This window comes from Cynoglossus semilaevis, chromosome 10 (assembly GCF_000523025.1).
Source record: "Cynoglossus semilaevis isolate Cse_v1.0 chromosome 10, Cse_v1.0, whole genome shotgun sequence".
NCBI lineage: Eukaryota > Metazoa > Chordata > Actinopteri > Pleuronectiformes > Cynoglossidae > Cynoglossus > Cynoglossus semilaevis.
Genome location: NC_024316.1, coordinates 14705729 through 14723891, shown reverse-complemented (window position 1 = coordinate 14723891; position 18163 = coordinate 14705729). Strand labels below are relative to the sequence as shown.

Here is an 18163-nt window from a genome sequence, read left to right as displayed (position 1 = left end):
GTACGTTCTATTTCCTATTTCATGACTGTGACGAGTACTGCGATCAGCTTGTTTCTAGACTCTGTGATGACACTCAGACCAACAGGTTGAAAAAAAAAAAGTCATGGCTAAGGCAGATTTAACTGAAAGTAGTCCTATAGAATGGAGGTAAATATCCCAGAAGAATGGAGGTAGAGAGAAATAAAGTTACAGCCAAACGGAGGCCCAGTGGTTTTAACAACTCCAGTTCCCATATGTGAAATGACCCTTTTATGAACCAAACCTGATGAGAATCAACAAGGTTATTGCTTTGGTAACAAAATGACATGTTGTTATCCCCTTATCGACAGAGTAAAAGGCAGAACGACCGCTTGTGTCTAATTAAATGTTTTTAACAGAGTAAAAGGACCGCTTGTGTCTAATTAAATGTTTTTCAATTCTCACTCAGTGGAAAATGTCAGCTTGAAGGGTCACATTTTTCCATGTCTGTCCCAAAACAGTGTTCATGCCAATGTGTACATTCAAGTGTTTTGGTTTACATTATTAGAAAACCATTCTGTTCCCACTGTGCATCACTAACATTCCTTCTAACGTCCCTCTGTGTGTTTTGGACACTGCTTGTTGACTAAGCTGCACATGACACACACTGTAATAATGAGAGTTATTTGGACTGAGAAACATGTGAGGGTAAGTCAAAGTGATCGAAGACATGCTGGAAAAATACTCTTCATTGATGAGAATAACCTGGTTATTTCTCTACACACCCTTCGTTTATATTTTAATGGATAAATTCCTTCTTTGCCTCATATGAGGCCAAAGAAAGAAAGAAAAATGGAGCTCAAAACTGTTAAAAAAGCTTTGATGATTTTAACAACTTTCTATTTAGAGTTGGTTAGAAATAGATAAACAAATGTGTCACCTTTTGAAAGCCTAACATCTGCCTTAGAACATTTTGACTAAGCCTGGTACAGTATACTGCTGTGACCTTTTATTCCTAGCTTTAGTTAAACACACTGAAATCTCCAACCAACACCTTTTAAACTGGAGGCACAGTTAATGACCAGGAGGAATATTTACAGAAAACAGGGCATTTGTCAAAAGGGGGCGTTGAACTGTTTCAAAAAGAACAAAACCGTCTTTACTGTAAATACCAGCGATGATCTCATCACATCCACCAACTGTGTCTGTGTGGAGCTGCCCTGGGATCCTGACTGAACACCGAGCTACACCTTAACGACAGGAGACACTGCCCCTTCACTACTGCTGCTTTGTTAGTAAAATAAATCCTATAGTGTATACAGAATAACGTTGGCAACGTGCCATGTAAAATAGTCCACACATATGTTTCCACATGACACGGAGAACATTCTCTCGGCGTCGGTGTTCTTCAGTAGCAGTAGTAGAGCTGTGATCGCAGCCCCCTGAAGGTGTCATCTTCCTGCCCGCTGTTCTGCTCTCCTTCATACAGCATGGAGTCTGGGAGCACGACGCCCTCTAGCGGATCCGGTTGGCAAAACTCCACGATGAATTCCTCCTCACAGTCCAGCAGCAGCCTGGACCAGGCACGCACGTCCAGCTGGGCAGCGGTGCCGCCGTACTCTACAGGAAGGACCAGCGGCGGGATGTTCCTGTGCAGGGAGCGAATGTCCGAGCCGTGGAGAATGTACTGTTCAAGGAGACAGTGGCTTCATTATCTGAAGTTGTGCAAGTTTATGAATAATATATGAATAATGTCACTCATACAATCAACTGATGAATAATAAATTAGCCAACCTCCGACTAACCGACTCCCCTAAACTCTGTAGCTACTTTACATGTTGTTAGAATTTCACTTATAGGTTGAAACGCGATACTCATCGTTCAGTACTGCACACGCTTATGGTAAATGTAAAATGACTTTTCTGCGTGTAATGTCATATAATGGAAGCTTTTCTCAACAATTTCACAATTTTTGTGTCTGATTTAGACCTATAACAGTGGAGTACCAACCAGGGCAAAAGTGTCCAAAACCACCCTCACTTTTCAGGTTTCCTCTTTTTTCTCGTTAGAATAAATAAAACCCAACTTGATCTTTAGTCAACTGTGAAGCACTTCAGTTAAATTGTCTTTTGTGCCAAAGAACTGATTCAGAGAGCAATCAAGGACAGCAGTTTTACCCTCTCTGCCATCTTCTCCTTCAGGAAGGGTTTAATTATGGCGAAGATGCCCTTGAAAATCCGGGGCTCGTTTATTATGTTGACAGCCTTGATTCTGATGGGGAAACCGTCCTGTGGAAGAGAAGAGAGAGCGTGTTCAGAGCAGCAGCATCTGGTCTTTGTCCAAGGGTTCAGTGGTGACTAGTGTGCGAACCGTCGTGTTTATTATTATTACACAGCAGTCATTCAGAAAGATCGGTGAGAATAAAATGAATGTCAAATACATTAATATCAAAACCAATGTCATCATGCTTTATTAGTGTAATAAATCATACTCTTTAAAAAACAAGTTGTTACCTGGAGGATGCTGACAACTTTTTTGGCAAGGAACGGGCCAGGGTTGGATGCCTGTGACATCCCGACACCGGTGTAGTCAGCTAAGATGACGATTCCATTCACCTGCGTTTCTTCCGGTTGGATGAGCTTTTCCAGCGTTAGATAAATGGCTCTCACATTGTCAACAAATGGATAATCGTTTGGTTTCCATTTTCCTATAAAGGAAGTCCAAGAATACTAATCGTAGGTCATAAATTCAATCATTTGCAGCAGTTAGATGAAGAGATTCTACACAGATTCGAAGTTTACTTAATGTCAAGTTTTTGAAATACTACAAACCTGGCCGGAGACAGAGGATGTATCGCCCGTTGGGATCTGGACGCGGCAGGACTGTGAGGAAGCCCAGGTCCAGGACATGTTTCACTGTGGACGGCTTCAGGTCCTGGAACACCTCGGGCCAGGCTTTACGGCCTGCGTGGTAGTTGAGCAGCAGCTGCAGGGCACGGTCATAGTCAAACTTCCTGGCCCGCAGGAAGCGCAGGAGGAAGGCGTCGTCCAACCTGGTCCTGAGGTTAGGCTGCTCCTGCACAACGAGGAAGAAAAATGTGGTTGTTGGATAAAGTACCAGTAAACAGTGGAAACTAAGAAAAGTTCATGGAGGCACTGTTCATTTCTGTTTCTGTTTCTTCTTTTTTGCATTAAAATATGTATATTACGCATCAGATGGTTCTTAAACAGATATGCCATAGAATTAATATTGTGACCTAACTGCACTTTTACATCACATTTACACTATTTGAATAAAATGGTGTAATGGATAAAATGTTTTTGTTAATTAATTTTGTGCATTGATGTTGACAAAACTGATACATTAACTAATTATTTAGCCTGATTTTCCGTCTGTCACATAAGAATTGTTGAGATAAAGGTGGAAGTCAGATAATATTTTATACTGTATGTCAACTGTCCTGACGGGGCAAAAAATGGCTGTAGATAAAAACTTTAAAAAAAAATTAAATGAACTATGCATTTTATACTTTCGAAAATACTGAGTTTATACCAAAAACAGTTGATTTTTACTGTAAAAATAACATGTTCTCACCTATCACATTCCAAATTCCAAATCAACACACCCTCTATTGTATCTTAGGTTTAGTTAAATCACACCAGCCTATTAAGACGAACAGGTTTAACTAGATAAGGAGAATCAAAACAGCCACTGTGCATGACCCTTAATTAATAATTATGAAACGAAACCTATCGTCTAAATGGGTTTTATGCTTCAAATAATACATATATACTGTCGTAGTACAAACCTTCAGAATCATATCTCTAAGAGCCTGGACATCCCGTAGACGCCACTCTGGTTTCTCCTGGAGCTCTTCCCTGGCCTTGGCCACCAGGTCAGGGGTCAGGCTGCAGGAGTAAATAGGTGGTGGAGGTTGAGGGAACCAGCTGTGTCCCAAAGTAGCTGGAGGGGAGCTGAGATCGATGGACTCATGCTGATAGGCCATGGACTAACTGGGATAAGCTGCTTTAGGACAAAGCAAAAAAAGAGAAATGTGTAACTATCTCAGACATACATTTTATTAGAAAAAAATAGGCTCAATGGATAAAATAATAATAATAATTTCGATTTAATGAACTACTTAAATGATTTACCACATTTTGTATGGAACATGTCACATCAATAACTGTATCGCTTCAGTCCTGTGTGAACACTGCCTTTAGTTTTAAATGTCTGTTCGTACCCATCTGTAAGTAAAACGATAAAAAGGAGCAAGCAATTCTCCTGTAAAAACATTTGTGGTTAACTCCGTACAGTCTAGAGTTTAACATCTCAGTGTTTACCCTGCAGTCTTCTGATTCAACCTGACCCTCAACACAACCACTGCGCCAGATATCAACTGAGACAAACGACCAAATACCAACCTGAAAACCCGTTTCACATTAGTCTTCTAGGAAGATGCAACCTCCAGGTTTTGTGTCCATTGACAAGCACTAAAACAAGACCTTAAAAATAACAAATACAGTTCCCGAGACCACAAAGCCAAAGCGTCATTTAAAAAAAATCTCAACTGAGCTGTCACGAAACCTTACTTCCGGGTATAGAAATGGCGCCGCTCATTTGCCCATACATATCACGTGAGGCGCACCAACGTGGTGTGTTGTGTACGTCGTCTGGTACGTCGTACCGCCGTTGTCTCTCGGTATCGTTGGACAAATGCACACATGCAAACGCATTATATAGTATATATATTTTCTATTATTATAATTTTTAATTATTGTTATTTCAAATCACCCTTCATTTGGCGTAGTGCAATCGAGTGTGATTTTATTTACCGTAAAAACTTTAAAAGTTGTTTTTGCGAAAGACATTTCCTAATGTCAAAAAACCGAACCTGAACCAAATAACCAAACAAATTGGTTCTCAAATATCCAAAGCTACATTGCAGCAATAAGGTAGCACAACAAATGTTTGTTAAATTCAATTCTGACAGAGAGAAAGAGAGATGGAGAGAAAGTTAAAGTAAGCAAGACTTCCATTTAATACATATGTAACAACTGACTCACCTCATCCAAATGGACGTCCAATTCTTCACATACCACTAGAGGGAGCCCAAGAACCACCAGTGTATTAGGTACCTGTATTGGAGAACTACAGTACTGTTTAAATTACCAATCGTTATTATTTAACTTTATATTTACATTTTGACAAAACGTAAAGACAATTAAAACATCTATATTATGATACGTCATCTTTATCATTTTCTTATATTGTCTTTACGGCTCAAATAATTGACGGTCACGTTGAATTTAACCCAGAACTACCCGTACATGTAGCTTTGTTTGACCCACATGCTAATGCTACTAAATTTGTGTAAGATCCTAAGCTGCAATGATGTAATCAGGGACTAATTGACCTTATTTTTATATACACACACAAATATATACACATATGTATATATAAAATCACATGTCAATACTTTTTAACAGCTGAACAGCAGTAAAGTAGATCAAAATTCATATCGTTTTTAATTGCTTAATTGCTTGGTTTTTTTTTATCTCTGACCAATATTGCGTACAATTATTTTATGACATTTTATCAATGACAGGCGACGTGTCACAATGGGATATCAGTAAACAGGAGACACTGCCACGTTGCACCATTTCCCCCCTGTCCAACATGTCTGGTCTCTTACTTTTGTTAACAGAGGGTTGTTTTGAATGTACTGTAGAAACCTGTTAATTCATTAGCACAGAATATGGTCAGAAGAAAATGTAAAAATAATGTTGAGATTTATTATTTCATCTTCACATATTAAGGCGAAACAAATGGCTGTTTCCGAAAGGCAGTACAGGTTACAAGGCACAATTTATCTTATCAGTGAAACCACAAAGTACTAAACAAATATATATATATATATTTTAAAAAACACCAACACATTATTGGGAAACTTTCTTAGTGTGTCATCATGGAATTTTCCAAAATGGCACCACAGAGTTCATACAAACTAAGATTTCCTCGTGTAAAGAAGCACTCTCCAACGTATAAAAGAAACCACACCTATTTAAGTTTTGTCTTAGAACATTTTTACAAGACCCCCAAAGAAGATGGACACATTCTAATGACATCGTTAAGCAAAAAAGAAAAAGAAAAATACTGTGCCACACCAACTCTGTGATGGTGTACATCCTGTTGTAACATTCCAAAAGTAGTGACATGATAAGGCGACCAAATCTAACACAGGCCTTCAGACTGCACACTCTGAATTGACGCTGAAGCAGGTGATGTTGTCCAGTATTACTACTATACAGTATATAACAATGTATGTTTTTCTAAGAGTCCGTCTTATATAGAAAAGTAAGACAGTTATCCTGGGAGGTTTTCTCTGAGTCGTAGACCCAGACTGTAGATTTGTGGACCACGAAAACTTTGAATGTTTTTTCTTTTGGCAATAAAACACCACTATAATTATATTTTTTTTTTTTAAGCTACATTATTTCAGTCAAGTTAACAGCTTCATTGCTGATTTTGTATAACCGTACATACAAAGATCAGGGTTTAAGAGAGTAAAAAAAAACAACTAAAAATAAGTATAGACAGGACTGTTACATAGCCTCCTGTTTTGTAATGGTGGGCAGAGCAATTGATGTTGGCTGCTTCGGTGCCGTGGCTATGACGCCCTGAGCCAGTTTGTAATGTTCTGAGCCAGAGGCAGTCGGTGGAGACGGGATGGGGGTTTCAGGAGTGGCTGAAAAGAAGAGCGTGAAGAAACAGGAGTGAGTAGGAAGTGCAGTAAAAAAAGGGCTGAATGTGTTTGCACTTCTGTCTGAATCAGCACTTTCTGGTGCACTAAACATGTTACGTGAATAACACTCTCTTTGACAGAATAATCCAGATTAGTGTGCATGAAGAATTTGAGGGATTATTCCAAGCCTGATTTTCCATTTTTTTCATACTGTACCTGAATGGACCGTATGAGGAACGATGTGAGTGAAATCTAATGTATTTGTGACACTTAGTTCGTGTTGTTTTTTTTTTGGTCTTAGATGACACTTTTTTTGTTTTTTTCCACAATTATGTACTTACAGATTTGACCATTATGGATGGGCGTTGGCATGTTGCTCGTCACTATGACATTGCTGCTGAGGTGCTCTTGAACCAGGTGAGGGTGGAGAGAGTGAGGTGCATGAGGAGCCTCGTTAGCAGAACCTACAGTCGGATCAAATATATTTGAATATGAATTATTTGGGAGTAACAGTAAATTCTCTAGGTCTCCGACTAAGAACAATTTTCAAAAATCCAATAATGACCAAGTAGGCTCTGTTGACCTGCAAACAGTGTAACTAACTGTAAATAATGGCTAGAGTTGTGAGTTTGATTTGACTGCTAACACACACTCCAAAGCCGCTCACCTCCAAGGAGCATCTCCTGCAGCAGGTTGTCGATCTTGGCCATGCCGAAGAGTTTCACAAACTGGATCTGTTCGATCATCTGCCACGTGATGCTCTGCAGCGTTGGCAGCAGCAGGAGCAGCTCGCCGAAGCGACCTCGCGAGTCGTACTGTCTGTCGTTGATGTAGTCCTCCAAGCTAACTTGGACCTGGTATCGCATCCGCTTGATTTTCCCCGGGTCGCTCAAACCTTTGGCATCTGATGTTCACAAACGAGAAGTCGGGGGATGAGTTCACTCAACCATCCATCCATCCATCCATCTTTCTATCTAATGCATGATATTAATAACATTCACTGGGTTTATGTTAATGCCTGTCCAGACATTTAAATTATGTGGAAACAAAAACATGACTAATAAATCATAAATCTTATGGACCAACAATCTGCTGTATCTACAGGTTTCCGAACCCATGTTGAAAACCTTGTTGGCTTAGAGCACGCATGGGCAAACTAAAGCTCGGGGGCCGGATGCGGCCCGTTCAGCTTTTTAATCCGGCCCACCAAACTTTTCCAAATGATATAATTTATTTATATTATCATGATACTTCTGCTTTTACTGTGCAAATGCCCACATTTCCCCAGTAGATGGCGTAGAATTATAAAAGCATGTTAGCATTTTAGCCTTTATGCATGACTTTTACATGTCATTTATCTTAATTCACACGAACACTCCATCTATCTGCTCCAGACCCGGCTCCCCGTTCAATTTTAGGACAATTGCGATCCACGAGTCAAAAAAAAGTTTGCCCACGCCTGACTTAGAGTGTTGGTACAGTTGGTGGCAGTACCTGGGTCAAAGAACACTATGGCTTTCAAACAGGCATATTCATTGTCATCTATCTGAAGCTCCTGGAAGGGCAGCACCAGCTCGTCCAGGATCCTGACTGACACTCTGCCCACCTCCAGCTCTGGACAGTTTCTGGGAATAATGTGATCATTTCCTGCGAGAACAAAACGACCAACATATATGAAGCCGACGACTGCTGCTCTGAGTGGGTGAATCCACATTGAGCAATGATGGTCAGAGTTCAGTAAACAAAACCCATGCATGTGTCGTGTTTACCTAATAAGAGGATGTCTTTGTACAGCATGGACCTCTTTGCGACACCGAGCAGCAGATGTTCTCCAGCGTGAGCTCGCAGCAGCGCCACCTGCAGCACAATGATTAAATTTAGGGTGTTTGGATTTTTTGTTTTTTTTCTAAACTGAGCTGTACATCAATGAAGGGAAGACCACGAGGAAACTGTGTCTCCGTCTCTGTCTCTGCAACATTAAATCAGCAAATCAGTTACTGAGGCCTGGTGATCACACTGTTAATGATTCTGCATTTGTTTATGGTTTTTTCTTTTCTTTTTTTTGGAGAAAGCACTAAACTTAAAGATAATTTAATTTGATTTTTATTTAATACAGTGGTTTTAAATGTTCAAGGAGAAGTTGGGGATGGAAGTTAAAACTCCAGTAGTTCATTTTTTATCTCTGTTCCCAGGAAGAACACACTGGCTCTCTTCCTGCGAGCTTCTGTGGCCCACGCTGTGGGGTTTGAGTTGAGCTGGTTGATGAGTGACCAGAGTGTCTATACTACTATGTACTCTGTGTTTGTGAAGGTCTTACCTGGTCATCCAGGGGCAGGTCAGAGAAGGCTGGGATGTATTTGGCCCACTCTACTAAGACCAACAGCTGCTGTTTCATGGACTCACACACGTCTGTGATGGCGGCGATCTTTTTGGTCCTGATGTCGCCGTTCAGTAGAGGAGCCGGGGACGTGATCTACACGAGACAAAGTAGACACGGACTTGACTGACGTGATCTTATAGCAAGTGAATATATAACAAAGGCTAAATTTGTGGACAATATTTTCTTCTTACAATGGATAATATTATTTTCTATTTTCCCAAAAAGTTATTACCTTATTTTACATGTGTGTTGTTACTGAAAACACATACACTTGATGATAGATACATGCTTATAAAAATGTAAAAAATTACCAAAATAACTTGATAAACAATCTGTGGATTTTACCTGCTGATACAGATTTTAGCCAATCAGGGAATTTTAGGAAAATTTGGACAACGAGCAACATGGAGCATTTCTTTCTAAACTAAAGTGTTCTTTAGGACTTTTTTTATGACCTAATTCTGTGCTTTTTCTACCTAATTATATAACATACTCAATACATTTGCACAAATAGGTTTTGTTTATTTATGCTTATGGTGGACAATATTTCCTTCTTACAATGGATAATATTATTTTCTATTTTCCCAAAAAGTTATTACCTTATTTTACATGCGTTATTACTGAAAACACATACACTTCATTATAGATACATGCTTATAAAAATGTACCAAAATACTTAAATAAAATCTGTGGGATCTACCTGCAGGTACAGGATTAAGCCAATTTCTAAACATTTTCGTTAGGATTTTTTATGACCTAATTCTGTGCTGACATTAGGTAAAATTGAAAAAAAGAAAAAGATTTTCTATTTAATGATATAACACACACTCGATACATGACAAATGAACAACCTCATCGTCTGGTCATCATTTTCTTGCCACATTAACATATTTATAATTTTGTACAAATAGGTTTTGTTTATTTATGCTTACATTCATAAATGTTTTCAACTTCTTTAATAAATGTGTTTTTCAGTTTGTTAATAAAGTACGTTCTTCTCATTTTTATTTTTGTTTAAATGTTTTGTCTTCCTCTAGGATCCACCAGACTGACACTTCACGACCCAACAACAGCGTTGACTGTTTGATGTTCAACGAATGAATGACTTTTACATTTCAAGGCCCTGGCATGTCAATTTTAAGGAGTATTTCCAGGACCTTTAGCCCAGACCCCTGTTAATCTCCTAGACTCGACCCAGCCCAGTCTTTAGTACCTGTCTTGACAGCATGTCTGCCTGGATGAGTGCATTGATGGATGGTAAACTGCTGTCTTCATAGCTGGACCTCCTGGTGCTGATTCTGTCTCTCTCATTCTGTACAGCTGGAGAAAAAACAAAATCACCGCAGTTGTTAGAGAGAAGAAAAATCACATCTGAGTCGTTTGATTGTTGGCCAAAAATTGGGCAGAGACCAGACTGAAAGAAACAAAGTCGGTGAAGGTTGTCGTTTTTATCAGTATATGGCTATTATTGCTCGGAAATGTTTGCTCAGCATAAGCTGGTCTGAGACCTGAGCGCTTGGTGGAGTGAACATTAACAAAGTGCTTCACCACTGGGTGTTGCAACACATTCACGCGAGTCGCATCAGTTCAGTCGTGGTGGGATCTGCTGCCGAGGAAAAAGGGAAAACTTTTCCCAGTCATTATGGATTGAACAGACATTAAAAATACCTCATACCTTCTTTCTTCATGCCAGCTCTGAAGCACTTCTTCAGTCTGCAGTACCTGCATTGGTTACGTTTGTCTTTGTCCACAATGCACTGTCTGTTGAACCTGGAAAATGAGTAGAATCCTTTTTAGTCTGACCAGACCAAGCCTTCTGATTGGTCTAAAACCAAATATATACATATAAATGTATTTATTTATTTTTAGTAATTTATATTTTATGGAAAATATAAATGAGCCTTTTGTTAGGAAGTAATGATTGAATAAGTAAAATGTTTTGCTTTGCAGGAAATGGTACTGTTTCCGTCCCTACCTGCACGAGTACATGTGGTTTTTGCGGACGCTGCGTCTGAAGAAGCCCTTGCAGCCGTCACAGCTGGAGGCGCCGTAGTGTTTGCCCGTGGCCCTGTCTCCACATATAGCACACAGGCTGCCCGCCGCCAGGTGACCGACGGCGTTCATGTTGGCACTCTCTGCTGGTGAGGAGTCTGACACAAAGACAGAGGACAGACAAGGGCCTTTAGGACGTACTGTATTTGAACTCCAGTGGGAATCAACACACACAAGAAGGAGAGGGGTTTGTGTGCGTGTGTGTGTGTGTGTGTGGGGGGGTTCTTATATATAAATATGAACCAATACAAAGCCATCCTGTGATGTGTTTGATCATTTTTCTGGTACAAGCTGCAAACTGGTTTCTCTGATTCTGAGCCGTTCTCACAGTAGTTTGATTCATAAGGTGTGAAGAGCTGCAGTGACGACCTGATCAAAACCAGCCTTTATGAGGAGCTGAGACAGAGTCAGAGACAGAGTGTAACTGAGGCAGAGTTGAACACTTCGGAAAAGACAATCAGCGGAGACAGATTCCTTTTCTCAGTCACTCTCCCAGTCGCCACACGGGGGTCAATCAATCAGCGTGTGTCATGACAGATGAAACAGATTAGAAGCCGCGCATGAAGCCTGATGACAGGACATCATTGATCAGCTGTGTTACAGAGCAGAAACATGTAAAGAGGTGATAAAGTTGAAGGATGAGTGACTTTGTTGCTTGGTTGGTTTTTTTTAATGTCCCATTCAGATTTTTTTTTTGGCTCTGACTGTGGATGAGGTCGTTTTTTTAACTTTTCTCTCCCCCAGAGCCAGACGTCATGGGAGAACGCACACATAAATATACTGGTGTCACTATAAGCACATTCAGAAAAGAAGTGAAACCCACTTTTTTTTTTTAACCAAACACTGTGGGAACCGACTGTTGGTAAGAGGAGAAGAGTGATCCTAACACTCAGCTGTCTAATCACTTTGACACCACATCCCTCAACACGCTGGAGCAGGTTTGAGTCGCTTTGACCAAATGACCTGAAGAACACTGAGAGCAGAGCCTCATTAGTCTAAACCACTTCATGTTCCACCATCACAGCCAGAGGTGTTTGAAGCCCTGACCGCAGCAGCAGCAGCAGCAGCAGCAGCAGCAGCAGCAGCAGCAGCAGCAGCAGCTGACTGAACCTTCATCCACTCTACGGTGACACCAGCGCCTCCTGTGTCCTCTCAGCACCGAATGTTTAAATCAGCAGCAGTTTCAAAGTTCACGCAGCTCCACAGCTGCAGGGATGTGACTCACCTGTGCCCAGTGGGAGCACTTGCATGTTTTCGAACTCCAGCGTGGTGTAGGCTGGGTCCAGAGCCTCGCTGTAGTCTGCCATGTCCATGTCTGCTAGTGCTTTGGACAGATTCGCAACTACCTGACAATGGGACAGAGAGACTTGTCCAAGAATCTAATGTGTCCCCCACCTCCTCCTCCTCCTCCACCTCCTCCTTTTTTTTTTCCCACACACCTCCACTAAGCCCCCACCGCCCCCATCTCTCTTTTTTTTTCCGGCCAAGCTCCGCCCAGTGTCAAGGTAACTCTGTGGCCCGGTTGAATGAAGGAGGGACACGCTGGTGTCAGAGAGGAGTCCTGTGAGTGACAGCTCGGCCTGCCTCCTTCTCCTGCTGGCCTCTCGTGCCACCGACCAGCCAGAGGAGAGGTGGAGTGTCTGTGTGGTTGATGTTTAACTGCAGCCACTTCACTGATGAATCACAGCCTTGTTTTTTTGCTCTCTCTTTTTTTTTTTTTTTTTTTTTTTTGCAGGAGAAAGGACAACTTTGATATCGTCCACCTCTTCTTGGTTGTCTGTCAATAATGGGTAAACAATTTCTCCATGAGACCATATCAGGTCACTGCTTTACCAAATCACTCCTCCACTACCTAAAACCAGTCATGGACTGTCCTGTCTGTGAACATGCGCCGGTCACATGTTCACGACACCATATAAAACAGCTAAAAGGCGCAGCTTGGACTGGTGTGTGTTTGTGTAAACACGTTAATTCCAAATAAACCTCTAAATAGAGCTAAACAAAAAAAGAGCTTTTACAACACTTAACGTAACATAACGTAATGTAACGTAGTGTAATGTAACGTACACGACGTACCGTAACACGTGGCGTTGTTTCATCATCTTTCGTTTCAGTAGTTTGATAACTTTGGGTGATATCATCACTGTCAAAGCATCACATTTTTCTGATTAATCTGATTAATCACAATGTAGCAGTCGATTAGTCATGATTGATCACACCAGTTTTTATTTGTGGTGGAATTATTAATATGAAAAAAATGTCAAACATTGTCTGAACATTTTTAATAACCTGATATCATTGACTGATATTAATGACTGTTAAAGTGAAGACTGTGTTATTTCACACAATTCAACACATTTAAACTTAAAGTTGTTTACTGTGGAAGAAAAAACAACAACAACAACAACAACAACAACAACAACACTGTGTTACAACACAACGCTGCGACTGTACAAACCTGCACCGTCAAATATTGACAAAGACACAGATCTACAGAGCTGCTTGGTCTGAGGTAAAGTACACTTCACAAAAATGAGAACAGCTCTTGACTGACTGTGTGATTCTACTGGTCCATCATGTACGTCCAGCATATATTTTAGAAATGACTGACGATGTTCTTGATGCAGGAGGTCACACCCTCAGGTCAGCTCTTTTTTTTAGTGATTATAAAGAGATGTTTCCGAAATGTAGCAAGGGTCAAAGGTCAGAGGATGTTTAATCTGTGTTTGTTCTAATTGCCACAAATGTAAGAGTCGTGTATAATAAATCCTGAGGAGCTAAGAATGATCAGACAGTGAGGTCATTTCTTTATTATTATTATTCTGTACCTGGGGCTAACCTAATAGACTATTTGGCACTTTTAAATGTGACTTCAAATGTGTCAGGTCTGATTTTTCACATGTCCACATTAAAGGTAGGGCACCTTAGGTTTAGTATCACAGTGCTAAATATTAGTCTTGTTCATTTTTTTATTTCCCAAAATTGAATAAGAATATTTAAAACAACCTCATTTTTTTTAGACCTTAGACAAAATAAAGACGCAGGTTGGGACCTGGTGGGAATTCTAATTCAAAGAAGGAATTCTCTGATGGACACACAGCATGAAGAAGTGTTTTGACTTTTGTTTCATCCTTAACTGTACAATGTTTGCAGTTAAGTTCCAAAGATTTGATCTGGACATCAGAATCATTGAAACCAAGCAGACATGTACAAATACGTACTCTGCTGTAATACTACATTAACACAGTGGAACTAGAGGACAGATTACACATTATCTGTGGATCTGATTTTTTATTTCCCTAAACCAAAAACTCCCTCTGTACCAATCTATCCTTTTTCCTCGGTGAAGCACAGCAAACAGTAGTCGTGTATTTGAAGAGAAAGTGCCAGTACATAAGGATAGGTCAACGATCCAGCGTTCAGCCCAACCTCAGAGGCCGTAAAGCCCATGCAGGTGAGCCTGTTAAACATACACTCCAATTATACAGGCCACTCGTAAAATTATTTTTCTTTCAGCAAGCAAACACCGTAACATTCCTGCAGGCTCCTGTGCAGCGTTCAGAGAGGAGCAGTTCAGCGATTGAAGCTCGACATAAACCCTGATCAAACAGCCGGAGACGGACGTGGAGGTGATCGAGCTGTGATTAAAACTCTCCTTGGCTTTGAGTGTCAGCCGTGAGCACAGACTCATCTCAGGTTCATTGATCTTTGGCAGTGAACGTCTTGATTAACTCACGGAAACCAATCAAAAATGATTAGCGGCCTTCCACACTGGAAGACTGGAGATTATGCCGCATCAAACGGAGCTCAGTTGGAGCGTGTTGTTTCGCTTGTGTGTACAGAGGTCACACATTACAACATTTCATGTTCGATCCGCGCTGCTCGTCTGCGATGACCATATTTGCTCAAGAAGTGTGCTGATTATTTCAAAGCAGCCAGCGAGTAATGGAGGGGAGGAGGAAGGGTGAGAATGAGAAAATAACTCTGTGTGTGAGATTGAGTCACCTGCAGCAAATCTTATCTGGCCCCTCATTAAAGATATTTTATTGCTCCCTCCATCTTGAATTTCTCTGAACTCCTTAAGGAACGGTCATATACGGGACAATAAAGTGTAATCTGTGCAGTTATGGGAACCTTAATCATGAACTGACAAACTGTTCTGATGGGCCAGATAGAGCCGGCCCGATGGAAACCCTCCTGTATCTTTTAGGTGGGTGTGTGTGCTAACGAGCTCTGTCACTACTTTCCCACAGTGCTGCACAGACGAGGCTTTAACACACACACCACACCACACCACACACACACACGCGTTCATGTAGAATTAAATCACTATTTTTTATTCACGTGGAAAGAAAAATGTGGCTAAACCAACATTTTTACATCAAAACAAACAGATATAAATATGAAAAATGACCCTTGACCCTAAACACATTTGGAAAATTTAAGGTTAGACACAAAAATGTTTTCTAGTCCATGTGTGTATGTGTGCTGGACATGGCTGTGGTTCTGTGACTGCCCTGATGTCCACTGACACATGCTAACACCTCGTGGTTTTTTTCCTTTGGTTTCTTCTTTGACCGACATTTACAAAAGCGACATCCTATTCCAGTAAATAAGACAATAAATACGACGGCAGCTCAGGCAGAAGTCAAAGGATTGGGCTTCCACTTGTAGGGTTGTAGGTTTGAATCCCAGCCCTGAGAGGTCTTTGGGCCAACTCATCATTTACATCTTTTACATCTATTTATCTCGTGTCTGATCCACTGTTCAACATCAACCCTGTCCCCTTTACATCTATTTATCTCGTGTTTGATCCACTGTTCAACATCAACCCTGTCCACGTCCTCCACCACTCCACCCATACATCTCCTCCTCCTTCCTGGCAGCTCCATCTCCTACGTCCTTATCTCCACTAACATCTCCAGTCTCCATCTAGGCTGGACAGTCCAGCTCAGTCTTTCGTCTCCTGGACAGAGACACTGTCTCTAAACCAGACATCACAGCAGGTCTCACTGCTGTCTTACAAGTTCTTCCCTTTCAACTTTGCCGCTATTTTTCTGTCACAAATCACCACTCGTCTCCGTCCATTCCTCTCTGTCTGAAGCCTTTTCTGCAGCGTCTATGACACTGGATGGTGAACCCTACGTTTGGCCTCATGACAGTCCTCAAAACATCGTAGTTTGACACCAAACTATAAATGGACTGAAATAATTAGATTTCCATTCACTTCAGACAGCTGAACACTGAAACTACTATTAATATATTTGATATTTGTAGTGATGAGAAAATCTCAGAGTATTGTGACAGTTCTGTGTCACATTAATAATAAAGTTTTACTGTGTAATCCACTGACAAATTAATTTGCAGCTGTGATCTGATCTGGTATTGAGAACACATTTATGGTAAAACAGTGAAGCGGTGAAGCTTCAGTTGATCTTTGTCAGGTGTAATATAATAACCCCCCCTCTCCTTTTGCCCCCCTCCCCCAGGCCTGAGTGATCAAACATTAACATCTCCTTGATAAAGTGTAGGATATAATGATATAGAACTCCATTCAACCATGTGATAACAGACAACACAATCAGCCGGCGCTAATGAGCGCAGCGCTAGGACGTACTGTAGTACCTCTCCCTCACAGCACTGATACACAGGTCAGGCTGCATTGACACAAACAGAGGGCTAGCGGCCAGCGGCACACTTGCTAACACTTAGCAAACCAAGCTATATTTTGACTCCACGCTACACTGGGACTGACACTTTGAAAGTGATGAGAATTAAAAAAAAAATTTAAAATAAATTTATGAAAGGTTATGTCTTTTTAAAAAAAAAAAAAAAAAAAGTTAATTTAACCCGGGTGACACACAAAAAAAAAGTTTCTATATGCATTGTATTTTCTTGTACAGAGCAGTTTGCTCCACTTTAAACAGACCAGAGTTCACTTCCTCATGGACGATCCAAAGACTTTCACTGACCAAAACAGACCAGAGTTCACTTCCTCAGAATGTCAACGTCGTCTGGGATGTTGGCTCATCTAAAACACAAATGGACGATCCAAAGACTTTCACTGACCTAGTTGACCTACCTAACAATTTTTATTGAATTACACTCTATGATTATTATAAATATTTTTTAATTAATAAATATATAACACTACTTTTGTATATCACTCCAAAGACACAGCTAGCACCTGTCAGTCACTTCAGTGTGGAAAGCTGCCATGCGGAAATGTGATGGGCCAGAGAGTGCTGTCTTATAATCAGTCACCCAAACTCCTGCCCTGGGGCTAAAAGTCAAAGGATCGCTGAGACCTGATGTAATACTTGTGTGATTCTCCCCTTTGAAACTTCAAACTCCAGTTTGTGAACAAAGTCCTGTCTAACTTCTGAATAGGAATCTCCGACCACTGACCAAACTCCATTTGCAACCACTGCCTATTTGTACCTTCTCCTCAATGACTACATTTCATTCTCCCAAGCCTGATCTTAAAGGCACACAGCAGGGCAGCAACCTGATAGAAATGAAAGCCAAGAAGCCAGAAGCTGGGAGAAAAGACCAACCAGGTGGCCCGGAAGAGTGAATAATGGTTTTTGGAATATACAACTACACGTCGGTGGAGCTATTTTGTTTTGCGTCTTAAAGAGACGGCCACGCGGCGGAGGATACGTGACTGTTGGAGAGACACATCCAGGAGTGTGTTGATGTTGATAAGAATAAAAGACAGGAGACAATCTGCTGGCTGCAGCAGGAAAAAAAATCTGCTTCTGTTCTCCTCTCCTGCAGTAGATGGAGGAGATAGGTGAGTAGAGTGTCATGGCAAAGACCTTGTCAACAGATAACTATCTGCAAATAACGCAGCTTATGCAAGCCCCCGTGGCTGAGCCACGTAATATCATTGTCCGTGCCACAGAAATGATTTATTCTGCCTTTGCCTGTTGTCATCTATGTTTGAACTGGAAAGATCGTTATAAAATCACTTCTTTGCGTATGTAGAAATGTAATGTTTTTTTATTACAGTATAAACTTATTCT

At 40.8% G+C, this 18163-nt stretch overlaps 3 protein-coding genes across 7 annotated transcripts in view; 1 reads left to right on the top strand and 2 right to left on the bottom strand.

Moving 5' to 3' along the window:
• Positions 1-407: 407 nt before the first annotated feature.
• Positions 408-4582, bottom strand: ttpal (tocopherol (alpha) transfer protein-like). 3 transcript variants are annotated; one of them, XM_017036317.2, is made up of 6 exons: positions 4383-4582; positions 3767-3981; positions 2790-3033; positions 2472-2665; positions 2136-2246; positions 408-1645 (listed from the first exon to the last, which is right to left on the bottom strand). In XM_017036317.2, exons 2-6 carry the CDS (start codon positions 3962-3964, stop codon positions 1367-1369), a joined length of 1026 nt encoding a protein of 341 aa, XP_016891806.1. In that variant the 5' UTR covers positions 3965-3981; positions 4383-4582; the 3' UTR covers positions 408-1366. The 3 variants fall into 3 exon arrangements, with proteins under 3 accessions (XP_016891806.1, XP_008317192.1, XP_024914911.1); XM_008318970.3 differs by having other exon boundaries at positions 3767-3984; positions 4383-4573; XM_025059143.1 differs by lacking the exon at positions 4383-4582 and adding an exon at positions 4113-4356 and having other exon boundaries at positions 3767-3984.
• A 1151-nt stretch (positions 4583-5733) lies between these two features.
• hnf4a (hepatocyte nuclear factor 4, alpha) overlaps positions 5734-18163 on the bottom strand; it is a 17130-nt gene continuing 4700 nt past the window's right edge. The window contains exons 1-10 of one of the 2 annotated variants that reach the window (XM_008318973.3): positions 12361-12550; positions 11059-11233; positions 10759-10853; positions 10297-10403; positions 9021-9176; positions 8473-8560; positions 8198-8350; positions 7371-7607; positions 7045-7167; positions 5734-6706 (exon numbers count right to left, since the gene is read on the bottom strand). In XM_008318973.3, the coding sequence (XP_008317195.1) occupies positions 6564-6706; positions 7045-7167; positions 7371-7607; positions 8198-8350; positions 8473-8560; positions 9021-9176; positions 10297-10403; positions 10759-10853; positions 11059-11233; positions 12361-12448 (1365 nt within the window). In that variant the 5' untranslated portion in view covers positions 12449-12550 and the 3' untranslated portion in view covers positions 5734-6563. Of the gene's footprint in view, positions 6707-7044; positions 7168-7370; positions 7608-8197; positions 8351-8472; positions 8561-9020; positions 9177-10296; positions 10404-10758; positions 10854-11058; positions 11234-12360; positions 12551-18163 lie in introns of those variants that run through there. The other variant, XM_008318974.3, reaches the window with a different exon arrangement.
• fitm2 (fat storage inducing transmembrane protein 2) overlaps positions 17115-18163 on the top strand; it is an 11215-nt gene continuing 10166 nt past the window's right edge. Inside the window, exon 1 of one of the 2 annotated variants that reach the window (XR_003050782.1) lies at positions 17115-17931. Coding sequence is in view for 1 of the 2 variants with exons in the window: in XM_025059144.1 (XP_024914912.1) it covers positions 17834-17931 (98 nt within the window). In the remaining variant the exon portion in view is untranslated. The remainder of the gene's footprint in view (positions 17932-18163) is intronic. The other variant, XM_025059144.1, reaches the window with a different exon arrangement.